We start from the raw sequence: 13,252 nt of genomic DNA, 5'->3' as shown, positions 1-13,252 counted from the left end.
GAGGCCAGATTAGGCCTTAAGCAAAAGTTCTGTTCCAGGTGCTACTGCTGGTTCAGCCATTAGACCCTCCTTAAAACTTTGGGAACAAATATAACCTGCTTAATGCCAACTCTCTGCAACTGGAATTAGATGGATTTGTTAATTTGCTGAATTTATTTTTGCACAGTACTATAGACTGTTCCCTTTCTGGAGCTATATAAAGAGATATGGTGGCTTCCTCTGCTGGAGCTAAAGATGGCCCCTAAGGATAGCAGCTTTATGAAGGATTGCTCTGACTGCCTTGTATCACCAGATCCAAGGTGATAGCTATTAGCACCTTTCAGCTAGTGTAAATGTAGAAAAGCATATACCTAATGAGGAGAGAGCAAATGTTTGAATAAGTGCTCCAGGGAGAGTGGTAGAGAGAGCATTAAGATGGAGCACTGCACCTGTCCAAGGACTGCATCCTTGGAGGGCACTGACCACAGCAACATTCCCATCTCAGATTCTTTTTTCACTTTTTTTTTTTTAAATTTGCACTTTAAAAAAAAATATTTAGCTGTCGTTGACGATAACTGATAGTGAGTTATGCTCCTATTTACTGTCAGTTTTACTCTTCCCTTCTCTCCACACTCCCTCTTTGAAGGACCAAACAATTGATTTCTCAGGCGGAGGCAGTGTGAGAGAAGCTGGCTCACAAATACGACTTTCTCAAGAGCTTCTGGCCACTGATTACTTTCATTGACAAACTTGTACTTCTTATCCCTGCCTCTAATATGTGTAAAAATTTCAGTTAAAAAACCTCTGCTTTCCCCTTGTTTTTCCTCATGTGGTTTGGATTAGGAAAATCTGAGACCCAGCAGGAGGCACAGCAAACCCAGACTGAACTGCAAAGTGGATTACTTCAAGTGCAGTGAGTGGGGGTTAGAAAGACATTGCATGTAGAATTGAAACTACCTTATCATAGACACTGCACTTGATCTTAACCAAAAGGCTGAGTCTTCCACACACTGGAATCTTGCTAACTCTAATTTTATCAGAAAGTCTGTCTGATCTGATTTCCATATCATGTTTCTTTCTGTTTAGCAAGTGTAGCCACTTTGGCAGGTTGTGTTTGTTGTGTTTACTTTCTTAAATTTGTGGAAATGAGTGTGATCTTTCTTTATTTGGAGTAATAAAACCAGAGAGATATTTTATATCAACATCTTTGAAATTGAATTTGTGGAAATATTTTGTCTATATGAGGTTTTATTTGATTCTTTAATTAATTTCATTTCCTGAATTTAGATTCAATTATATGTTCTTCCTTTTAAATGTATTCTGTTGTCCATGCTAGAATAGCTCTTCTTGTGGCAGATGCAAATATTAATGAAATCTCTGATCTGGTGTGTAGACATTATTGAACACTAACAACACAATCTGAATTTGCATCTGCTTTCTAGACCTGGAGAAAACAAACTGACCTCAGTGATGTACCCATTCAGGTACTTAACTGTTCTAGTGAAAATCTCGAGGAGCAGGGAGGAGAAGGGATTAGGGTGATGTGAGTTTGAGCTGAGGGAAGCATTGTTCTGGATTTGTAATTGGCCTCTTTTAATATAAGATTCATTATGTAGCTTGTTATATAATTATTGTTCTATTATTATATTCTATATAATTTTATAATTGTTCTATTATATTGTAGAATTTATCTGAGTGAGGTTGCATGTAGGTTTATATTGAAAGAGAGACAGCTTTTTCCAAGAAAAAGCATATGAGTAGAAATCATTATATTTAAATAGAATTTAATCTGTTACTTTTTAGAGCAATAGGATGTTACTTTCTTCCCTCTGCTCTCTCAAGTCCGGCACTGGATAGCATACAATAAATCCTTGCATCACAACTGTGTGGACTGAATATATGACAAAAAGTCTACATCCTTAAACATAAGACTTGTACTGACATTCCAGTACCTTAAAAAAAAAAAAAGGCACATTGGTGTTACAAGTGTAGGTTATGGTATTACAGTTGAGCCTTTGCAGTGTGGGTTACACTTTTGTGTTATGTTCCCAAAACAGGGAAACTTCACAGGGACTCCACAACAATGGATATGAACATATAGAAGCCCCAGCATGGGAAGTTTAGTCTGTTTCTACATTTTTTTTTCCTGTTTCACAGTCCATTTCGTGTTTATAGTTGTGTTAAATTGCTGGTATTTATCTCAAGGTGCTTTGTCATTTCTGAGCTGGATGTCCTACAAATAAACAACTGATGGCAAGGGCAGCAGAGAATCAATCCATACAGAACAGGGGATGTGGAAATGAGCACTAGGACAGGGAACAGAGGATGACAGAAGCCTTAGCTGTATCACCAGGTAGAGCATAAGAAGAGGCAAAACATCTGGGGGGGAGTAGATGAGTGATGAGAGAGGTACATTACTGTTTTTTCACTAAGGAACAAAATTTCCCAATCATTTGTCAGGCTCTACCTTTTCAAGATGAAATTAATTACTACATCAAAGTGAATGCCTTGCTGCTAACAGAAAAAAATGTCCCTATTTAGAATGTAAATGAGGAAAATGTATGAATTACATTTATAGATATTTAAAGAATTGTGAGTGGCTGGGTGGATGGAGTTAGTCTTGTTTTAGAAATTGACTTTGGCATAATTTGATAATAAGTAATAAGCTTCTGATTCCCTAATAATTTGAAATGTAGCAAATCATTACTGAATGTGTGTGCTGCATTACATATGAAGCATACACAGCCAAGAGGGGTGTGTGGTGGGTTGGTTGGTTGGCTTGTTTGCAGTCTGTCTACTTCCCTTCTCACCCTCCCTCTCTGGCAGACCACCGTGAGGGAAGGCTGAAGTCAGCCTTGCTCAGCACTGAATTGTGCCAGCTTGAGGATGCTACCCTTTTTCAGAAGAGCTTGGGAGAGCCCTTCAGGGGTTAGAAGCATATAACTCAAAGTTATATACCTCCTGTGTTCCGTCCATCTCCTTCTGCCTGGAGGAGAAACCTGTTTGAAACCCCTGTATCGGGCAATTCTTAGAAACAGACACCTGAATGCAGATGCATTCTTGTCAAAAGGAAACCCAGAAAACATTTGCACAGATGTGGTTGACACAGGAGGTCATGATCTCATTTCATATGTCATTGCTTAATCTTAGCCGAGATAATTACAGACATATGGCTGTCTAAATATGAAGTCAACAGGAAGGTATCCAGCTACATGTGGTACTACAAGTAAATCAGATTTAACTGCAACAGCCAGCAGCTGAAGCTATTAGGTGAACATCGGATGTTCCCTGACAAAATTTATCATAAAAAACAAAGACAATAAATTTACATTTAGTCATGTCTTTGTGGATAAAACTCACATTAGTATCTCATAATGTTCAAATAATAATCAGTATAGAATTTAGAGTTATTTGTATGTTTTTCGAAATGTGACAGGATGAAAACTCGCTGTCCAGGGAAAGTGTGACATATTGCCTAAACCATCTGTGGTGCTGGGTTGATGCTGGCAAGCCCTGGATAATACAGGGACAATCAGGTGTGGAGTGTTTGCTTCACTGGTCAGCAGCAGTCAGGTCAGCGCTTCCCCCGTTTAGGCTCTGACCAGCTGCTGGTCCCAGCAGTGCAGTAGTTGTAGGTGCAGCAAAGCCCTCAGACAGAGGCTATTCTGTAGTACTCAGAACCAGTACAAAATGTCCCTGATGCTTTGCCTTTTGTTGTGTTGACCCTAAGTACTTTTTTTTTCCCCCTCCTTTCCGGAAGGCCTCACCTTCTGGCTACACCATTACAACGTTTCTGTGTGTTTTAATAGTGGCTCATATCCACTGCAGCACAGCTATGGTTGTGGTATTATTGGTTTTGAGGACTCACAGAAGCTCAGGAAGCTTGTGGGATGTTTTTGCAGGATGCTGCCTTTGCAGCATGCAGCCAAACCTGTTGGTTTGTTCCAAGCTCAGTGGCAGTTTCTGGCATAGCCATGAACAGACACCACAAATCACCTTATTTCCTGACTGTAAAGCAAGAGGGTGGGCTCCCCCCTGCTTCCCTTTGCCATGTTTTTAAACCATTTGTAAGCAGGGATTTGTTTTTCTTCCTGTGTGAAGTAAACTAAGGTTGAACTCTGGTGTGGTGTACCAACTCAGATTTGAACAGGCCCCCTAAGTTTCACTGATATGGTAATTTTTAAATCCAGGTCACAAGCACAGACGTCCATGATGAACTTTGGGAAAGTATTGTGTGCCAGCTGGGCACGTGCTTTTCTCTGAGCGAGTGTTTATGCTCCCTAGGTCCTGACCCTGCGGTCCAGGAGAAGGTCCACAAACCCACACCAAGACCCCTTGGCTTTGCTGGAATTTTCATCCCAGACGACTATTGAGGCGTATTTGCAGGATTACAGTCAGCAGCAGTGTGAGCTCTGGGTAAGCGCCCTCCCTCGTGCTCGTGCGTGTTCTGGTAAACTGAGATTTCAGACAAGCAAGTGAAGACATACTTCAGTTTTATTGTTGTTTAGGCATGGATAGAAACATTAATTCTTTTGCACTCTTGGTTCTTGAAACTTGCCTATAGTGAACTCGGAGCAGTGAAAAGCCCAGCTCCTAGGACTGACGATTTAAAGTGCATAGGAGATCTAGCAGAATCCCAAAAGGCGAGGAGTTGGTTTTTATTCCTTCTTCTGTAGCTGTGGAAGCTGAAGGACTTTTTTTCTTCTCCTTTGCCCTGTATTCCCCTGACAATGGTATGAAAATTTTCAGCCCTTCCCTATGCTTTCCCTTTGGAAGTTTCCCTATCTTTGGAAGTTTCCTCTCTGTATTTAAGAACTATTTGTAGTGTTATAAACAAAGACAGGTGATATTTGCACACTCCTTCACAGGACTCTGTTACAACTTTTCCCATTTAGAGTCATGCCCACTGAATTTGTTTTTTCTTTTAAAAAACGTGTATCACTTGGCAGTGTTCTTGCACCAAAAGAAAAAGATATATTTATATATAAAGTAACTTTTTTGTGTGTTCACGTTTTATTTTGGAAAAAGAGGTGTTTAAAAATTTTAGAATTTTTTTAACAAAATTCTAAAAAGAAAAAAATCACAATATTTACAGAGATAACAGAATGGCTTAGCCATGCAAAACAAATTACTTTGGTTTTTCCCCCATTTTACTTTGGTTTAAATACTGACCAAGATTATAATTTTTTTTCTTTTTGCCAAATAAAACAGTAACAAATTAAAAGTTTAGAGGCATATAACAGGATTTCCCTCTAATATTTTATACAGCATAGAGTTTATAGGACATCTTATGTATTTAATCCATGCCAATGCACTACAGGAAGCTTTTATTAAGACATCAGTCACTACTGCCCAGACATTTAACATTTTACAAATTTACAAGTAACAGTGTTTTCTTCCCCTAAATAATGCAAAAGTGGCAAAATACATTTCCTAACGTCCATCTTTTTCATTTATTTATTTATTTATTTATTATTTATTTATTTATTTTTGCCTACCAGTCTATAAAAACTTACTTTTTCCCTGGATATTTGTAAATGGAAACCTGATGTTCTGCTTAATCTACTGTTTCCCTCCATCAAAGATGCCTGTTACCTTCTTCCAGAAACTAACCTTCCAGATAAATTGAAACTTATCTCCCTTAAGTACGACTTCCTTTTGGCCATTCACCCTAAAACCTTCTCTTATCAAGTACCATTCTAAAAAATTCCCTCAAGCAAAAAACATGTTTATAAAGTTACAAACTTGAATGTAACTAAAGATACATAGACATTTCATTGTTACAATTATATGTACTGTTTGATAAATTAGGTACCAGTTAAAAACACTAAAATTATCTCAAGGTGCATTCAATATCTGTAGCATAGTTAACAAAAACACACAAAAAAATATATATATTCTATTTTTGTGGGAAAAAATGCAGCTTTGATATGACCACTTTTTAAAAAAAGGTTCCAATTCTGACTGGTATCTCTTTGAAATGACAATTTACAGTACTTTAAGGCAGCGAATAACATAAAGGAATCAAAATTAACCCAGAATTCCAGTTCCTTATCCTAATGCTAACATGAAAGACGACTCATAATGATCAATAAAATGTGTGTCTTGCTCTAGAAGGAAAGGATTATTAGCCACCGTCTGTATGTAGGCTAGGAATTTTTCATAGTGTTCCTTGCTTAATACCCAGACTTCTTCAGGGAACCTCTTTATTCCCTTTCTGGCTTGTTTAGCTTTGCATGGTTTTTTAAACATTCACTTTCATTAACAACTTAGTTTATTCTTGTCACAGCTGTCACCCTTCTGCTTTATCATGACTTCAAAGAATGAAAAAGGAGTTTGACATTTTCCTTTAAGACAATCTTACACTGTAGGTACTTGCTACAGACCAGAGGCTTCACTGAAAACAACCAGAACTAGACATGTACCTGCTCAAAGGGTGTCATAAAAACAACTGAAATAAAAACCATTACACTATACATCAGATTAACAGCAACTCCCAGAACAAAGCCTTACAGTGTATAAAAATAGCTACGTAAAAAATTTACATAAAGGCAAACAAAAAGAAATCTTCAGTGCAGACATTTACAAAAAAATATTTCGAACAGAACACAACATGGTGACCTATTATCATGGCTGTTGCCAAAATTAGTTTGTGGGGTTTTTTTATCTTGAGATAATTATGTCTAAAATCCTTTGAAAACTTGGTAGTATGATCTGCTTAATACTTGAACCATGAATAGCTGTCACTTCTTTGTATATGTTTAAATACAATCCACGTTCATGCTTCAATTGGTCTATATGTATTCTCTGAAAATATGAAAGATAAAGCCAGTTAAACATTTTAAAGTATATTAACCATCATAACTACTCAGTATCTAACCTTCAAATAAACAGCTACAGGAATAGTACTTTCTTCTGCTGTTCAATGACATGAACACTTTCTTTCATGACAAGAGTAGCTGTTGCAATATTGTTCCCAGTAAATCCAGTAAGTTTATCTGGTAAGTAATGGATTTATGTCCATTTCATTTATGTAGATCTACTGATCTGAAGAAATATAGAGTAAACGATTGCACTGAAGGCACACAATGTTATTTGAACTCCTATGTTAAATAAATACCCCCAGCTAACTTCATCTAATCACCTCAATATCACAATGCTGCAGAAGGTACCAGGACCAGGCAAAAAATACAGACGAAAGCCTAAGCAAAAAGATTACAGAATTTCCCCATAGAATTGTAGTAGGAATGCTGGGTATTTATGCTGCAACTTTTTCAAAATCCAAATCTACTTCTTTTCTACTTTTAAATCATTTATAGGATATAATTTTGATATTCCCAATTCCCTTTTTCAAATTATAAAACAGTGATATTACTAGTAAAGTGCCTATAGCAATGCTGCATCTCTTTATATAATGTATAAGTGCTTTATCTAATTCAGTGAATTTTGAATATTTAACGCAAAATTTGTGGCTTGTACTTTACAGTACAATATCAGACAATACTGGTATTATTAATGGCAGCTCTATTTATTTAAATAATAAACCTTTTAATGTAAATATGAAATACCATAGTTCCACTACAGGCTTTAAAACCTACTACCTCAAGAAGGTATTCAATGCTATTTACTTAAGATCCCTGAAAATCAGGGCTGCCTACAGCTTTCCTGTGGAGGAAGTTACAATGCAACACTAGTGAACGGGTACTACTCTCATTTTTAAGAACAGCTGATGACTAACTGAACAAACCTCTGTATGGTCAGCTGGTTTCCAGACTCTTGGGCTACCACAGATTTTAAATGTCCTAAACTGGCCATAAGAATGGTCTAAACCCCTACTTTGGGTTCTAAGAGGAGTGGCATATTTACATGCAGCAGTGGTGTATATGTTTGTGAGCACAGGGTGGTGCTGTTGGTGCTCTGTAGTGCTCCTGTAACTTCCAGCAGAAGTTCGGCATCTACCGAATCGCTGGTGCACAGAACCCAACAGGGGAAACTTTCATACTAAACGTAATATACAGTGTCTCTTTACAGGATAAAACTGATCCTAGTATAAGTATGGAAAATCTAGAGTGAAAAGAATTGTTTTGTTCTAAAGGAAGTTTCATGCCATTTGCACTAATGATGAACAAAGCTGACTAAGAACTTGGAAACTGTTGCTTTTCAGTAAGAGAAGGTTCCTGTAAACATTTCAAGTCACAACTTGAAACCTTCTAACTCTACCTAAACATATTCTTCATATATACAGATACACACAAACGTGTACCACAGTGACACATTATATAAATTTGTATTTTCATTTCCGCAAATACGTGGATTAAAATAAAGCCAAGTATTAAGTTACATCTAGATGTCAGGCTTGTTTTAATATCTCTGTGTGCAGCTTCAAATTCTTAACTGGCCAGAAGCTTGAGTCTGTCTGTCCTGATACTACACCACTCAAAGTGACCCCTCTGCCTCATCTCTGGAAGGTGAGCAACAGATTCCACAAATGGTGGACAAAGGGATGTTAAATTCTGCAATATTAAACACTTACCTGGAATGATGACTGACACATTTTCTCTTAAGTTTCAGATTTATGATTGTTTTCCTCTAGTTTTTTGTTTTCTTCTATATTTCCAAGATCTTTGTCTACATGTTTTGATGCTGTCCTATAATGTAAAAAAGAAGGTCATTTTTGCACATCTACAGCGTTTTGTTCCATCCTCACATTAATGACACTGCCTCCTCCCCTCAAACGGAAAACTTTGACAGGTTCTGTTCTCAGCAGGTTTGCATATGTCTGTAAATAGGCCAATGGCACCAGATCCCCCACTGGTGTTGGTACCACAGGAAGTATTGCAGTAGGGCTCTGTGTGTTTGATTTACCTCTTGAGGAATTCAGAATTATCCTGAGCTAGCAGACATTTAGTAAGGTTAAACCAGTTGTGGAGATCCATGTTTCCTGACAAAGTAATTGTGTAGCTTGTTTCAAAAAACAAGAGTTTGCTTTAAGGCGTACTAAAATGTTACAAGTGTGGCTAAGATATCTTGATCAACACAGCAATCTTTTGTGTACTTGTAGTAAATGACTTACAGAGCCCGTGCCAAACGGAAGCTCTTTAAATGTGAAGAAATTCATGAAAATTCTGGCAACACTGAAAAAAAATCACTCTCTGGTTTCTAGATCTGTGCTAGCTGTGACTGACAAGCTTTGGGCAAAGACAAAATTGTGTAGATGTTTGGGGGGGGGGGAAAAGAGGTATGCCTCATTTAAAATAGCAGGTCTTCCTTAATGCAAGTAGTGGAGATGAATTAATGAGTTAAGTGCTTAGTTTAGCTTAGCACAATAAAACCACTATGCCATTCATTTAATCTGTGAGAAACCTCACTGTCTGCCAAGGTGAAAGATTCCTGCAGTGCTGCGATAACATTTTGAAGGCCGCAATTTTTAAAATGTAAATGGGCAAATGTGTTTGAGTGGGACAAAGTAAATCCTTTGTGTCAAAGCAGATTATCGTATACTCATTTTCTCTACAGATAATTTGTTTCCCCTACAGAAAAGTGAGGTCTGTTGTGACAGATTCATGCGTATGCTCGCCCTTGCTTCAGGGTAAAGACCCGCAGTGACACTGACTTGCAAAATACAATGAAGACACAGGTTAGCAGGATAGTGTGACATGTCACGCTGACACCATGCAGGTATGTACCTCCCCAAACCGCTGATCTGAATTTTTGCTGGTGGAGTGTTTCTGTGCACATCCTCCATCTGAGCAGAGGCCGTGAGCAGTGGCACACTGTGTGTGCTCTGAGATGAAGTACCCTTGAGTGGTACCGACAGTTTAGTCTTTGTCTCTGAAAGGCTTCCGATGGGGTGCAAATGCACCCAACCCCCAACACCTCTGGGAGTGGTGCTGAAATGCTGCTTTCTGGGCTGGGGAGCAGCTCTTGAGGTGGAGTGCCAGGAGAGCATGGGATTCTGGATCCCAGAGCCCAGAGACTACACTGAATGGCACCATTCTAAAAAGTTTTTTTGTTTTAGAGGAGGTTATTTCCTGAATGGCTCTAAGTTTTAATGCTTCAAAACTGAATTTGCCTTTTACAATTGGTTTTAGAGTGCCTCTATTATATTTGTGTAATTGATAGAAAGGTGTTGGTGTTGAAAACCTACTTACTGCAAAGATCTGGCAAATTTAATTTCGTGCTGAGATAGTATTAGTAACTTAGTCTACAGTGGTAAATTTCTATTGTGCAATAACATTCTACTTTTTTCTGGTATTCAAAACCTGAAACACGTGATATGCATTAAAAGGAAAAGATGTGAAATGCAATGAAGAATAAAATTCAGTGCTTCAGTAGAGACTGACCTTCTGTGATAACTGACCTTCTTCATAACCTTTCACAAATCTCTTTAATCCTCACAAAAAAGAAACAACCCCTCAAAAAAAATTCCCTTGAAAATTAAAGAAGTTTTTAATTTAAATTTAAAAAAATGTTTGGTTTAGGCTGAGCACATAATTTGGCTTGTCATGTGGCTAATGAGTCTTTTCCATAAATAAGTCTCACAAAATTGGAGACAACAGGGAAAGAGATGAAAAGCTGAAAGATTCTGGACTCAGGCAATTACCTGAGCTGAAATGAGTTGGAGGTGAGAAAGCAGGATCCTGCACGTCTGTCCTCATGTAACCACTTATGTCTGCTCTCAGAGACTGGATAGACTATTGGCATGGCTCAGTGTGATCCTTTTTATTTGGCCTCTTATCAAGAGTTTTACAGTGCCCAAAGCAGACTGAATCTCGTATGACCTGACACTTAACAGCAGAGGGAACTGTAACCAGTTTTACTGGCCTTTGATTAGGTTAAAATTATTCAGTGATTAAAGCTAGGAGATGCTGCAATGAGATCAGGTTTTGAGTTATAAAGTGCTCTATTTCAGTTCTGCATTCAATGAAACTAAATGTCACCTCTATTTTCCTAAAGCCACAACGAGTGAAAATGGGAGACCTAAAGGGCAACACTGTGACTTTGAAAGAGGCAGGAGATCCAGAACTCTTTTTGAGGATGTTATAAACCACTTGCTTGAAATGAGAGTAGCAGCAGTTTTTCATGTCTGACAATCAGATGGATTTCGATTCTCAATGCCCGAGACTGAAATGCAGCTGTTTATTTATGATGGTTCAGTGATCTTGCTGACCCTTTTTTTTTGTTGTTCCCCAAATAGCAATATCTAGGCAGATTAACCACCTTAGCACAAACAATACGGCTGCCTTTTTTAGTGCTATTTAAATAGTGTCATTAAAAGACACAAGAGTAATTTTGTACTAAGTTGCAGGAGTGTGATCCACTGGTAGTGCTCTGCCAACAGCAGAGGAACAGCCGACTCTGGCATGGCACCAATCCCCAGGGCTCGACAGACGTGGCTTGGGTTTGTAACAGAAATGTCTCAAAACATGGTTTCCATCGCTTCCTGAGGTGATTGAGGCACAGGACAAATGGTCCTTTGCCAGTTTAGCATTCAACAACAGTTGTTCCTTACTCTTCTTGCACGAACTCCTGTCAGCTCACTCCATTTGCAACTCAAGAGCAACTTCCTGATAATATCTGAGCAATTGGGGAATGTAGTCTGAATGGACAGAAATATTCCTGAGGATTTGCCCACTCTGCCCAGGCCTGGAACACGCTCTCACACTGCAACATTATCTGCAGCTCCACAAACAAAGCCCACACCTTCCCGTGCTCTGGCCCTGTTGTTCTGAGGAGTGAAAAGCTGGATGTATAAATATGGCTTTACTTATTCTTTTTTTTTTTTAAATTAATTTGTAAAACATGAATCATTCTGAGCTAAAATTATGACTCATACTTTACACATATCTATGCTTGCTCTTCAGGAAAATAATTATCCTCAGAGATTCCTAATCAAAATCTCTTTGCAAGTAATACTGAAGTGAGGTTTTTAGCTTTCTTTGGTATGTGTGCATTTTGAGTGGCTGCTATTTTAATAGATTTTGTTCAGATACATTTTCCATGTCAATTGTTTTGCCTGTTGTACTGTAAATACAGACTGCATATAGGTGTCCCAAAAATTATTGTAGGGTTTTAATTTCTGATTTCTTTTCATCTTGCAAGTCCAGGCCTTGCCCTCAACAATGTTTAAGGAAGACAGTAGGCAGTGCTGTTTTTCCTTGTTACCCAAGCTTGAGACAATGACAGGTAAGAGGACAGACATCAGTGTAGTTCTGCATGCTGAAGCAAGAGCCAAGAATTTCATTAAAGCTTGCATCCCTTTTGAAAGGCACATCAGACACTCAACTGCACTGATGCAAAAAATTTTCTAGGAGCTGATGATCTTGTACATCCAAATCTGGACTATCGGCAATCTCCTCCTATTTACCCCAATCTTGCCTTGCACTTCCTCCAATTATTTTCAATGTCCATCAGCAAGGAAAAAGAGATATTAGAAAAATATTCCAGTCACCAAGAAATTGGTGGCAATTTTTTAATTTATGTGGTGGCCTTTTACAGAGGATTTGTGTCAGGTGACTATGTCTTTTCCCTGGAAGGGAACAGCACAAAACTCAATACAAATGAGTCTTTTTCATAACATACATAACATAACATACAAGTTTCCTACATATTTGGATTCATATGCTTGTTTCTTATAAAATATCAGAAAGGCTGATATTTTTATTGCTATGCTTCAAGTGTTCAGTTTCAGAGAAACTAGTAACGTTTTTGACTACTGGGACCTAAGAAGTATTTGAAGAGTTTGGTGTGCTCTGAGCATGAACAATCTTAAGACTGCTGCTGTGCATCAACCTGCCCAACTGAACTTTCCTTCACCAGATTTTAAACCACTTTAACCTCAATCCAGCCTCATGTGACTTGAGATTTGTGCATCTCCAGACCTCAGGCACAAAAATGGGGCAAAGCTCTGATCTACATGCAGAACTGCCATGACTAGAGAGCAAGGGTACAGGGTGCTGAGTGCACTATTTCCATTCTGAATCTTTAATTTCTGCTGTACCCTCAGCTGTTTCTGGCAAGGTGAAGATTTCATAGATGAAGGATCTACTGAAGATGGGTCTCCTGGAACCACTCAACTGAGGTCTGACACAAAAATTTTAGAAATATGCTGAAGTGCTAAGATATATTCCGTTCAGTGCAGATTAGTTTACAACATCCTTTTTGGAAAAAGGAGAAATCTGCAGAGAACAAGTGTTTGGCCTTCTGCTCAGATGGAGAAACAAGGCATGCTGGGGTAGGTAGCCTCAACTCTTTATTTAAGAGGGGGTTGCAG

General features: G+C 38.3%; 1 protein-coding gene and 1 long non-coding RNA gene across 7 annotated transcripts in view; one reads left to right on the top strand and one right to left on the bottom strand.

Moving 5' to 3' along the window:
• The window catches only part of LOC116782720, a 28,514-nt gene that overhangs the window by 12,849 nt on the left and 2,413 nt on the right, over positions 1-13,252 (top strand). For 2 of the 4 annotated variants that reach the window (XR_004355330.1, XR_004355332.1), the window contains 4 exons: positions 4,264-4,395; positions 8,360-8,447; positions 9,516-9,657; positions 12,082-12,165. This is a non-coding gene — a long non-coding RNA (uncharacterized LOC116782720). The remainder of the gene's footprint in view (positions 1-4,263; positions 4,396-8,359; positions 8,448-9,515; positions 9,658-12,081; positions 12,166-13,252) is intronic. The other 2 variants (XR_004355331.1, XR_004355333.1) reach the window with 2 other exon arrangements.
• Positions 4,456-13,252, bottom strand: part of ALCAM (activated leukocyte cell adhesion molecule) — a 117,928-nt gene continuing 109,131 nt past the window's right edge. For all 3 annotated transcript variants that reach the window (XM_032679615.1, XM_032679618.1, XM_032679616.1), the window contains 2 exons: positions 8,513-8,627; positions 4,456-6,786 (listed from right to left, as the gene is read on the bottom strand). In XM_032679615.1, coding sequence (XP_032535506.1) covers positions 8,540-8,627 — 88 coding nt within the window. In that variant the 3' untranslated portion in view covers positions 4,456-6,786; positions 8,513-8,539. The remainder of the gene's footprint in view (positions 6,787-8,512; positions 8,628-13,252) is intronic.

The sequence above is a fragment of the Chiroxiphia lanceolata genome, chromosome 2, assembly GCF_009829145.1.
Source record: "Chiroxiphia lanceolata isolate bChiLan1 chromosome 2, bChiLan1.pri, whole genome shotgun sequence".
Classification (NCBI taxonomy): domain Eukaryota; kingdom Metazoa; phylum Chordata; class Aves; order Passeriformes; family Pipridae; genus Chiroxiphia; species Chiroxiphia lanceolata.
Note: the sequence above shows the minus strand (reverse complement) of the source record. Positions and strands in the feature narration are given on the sequence as shown.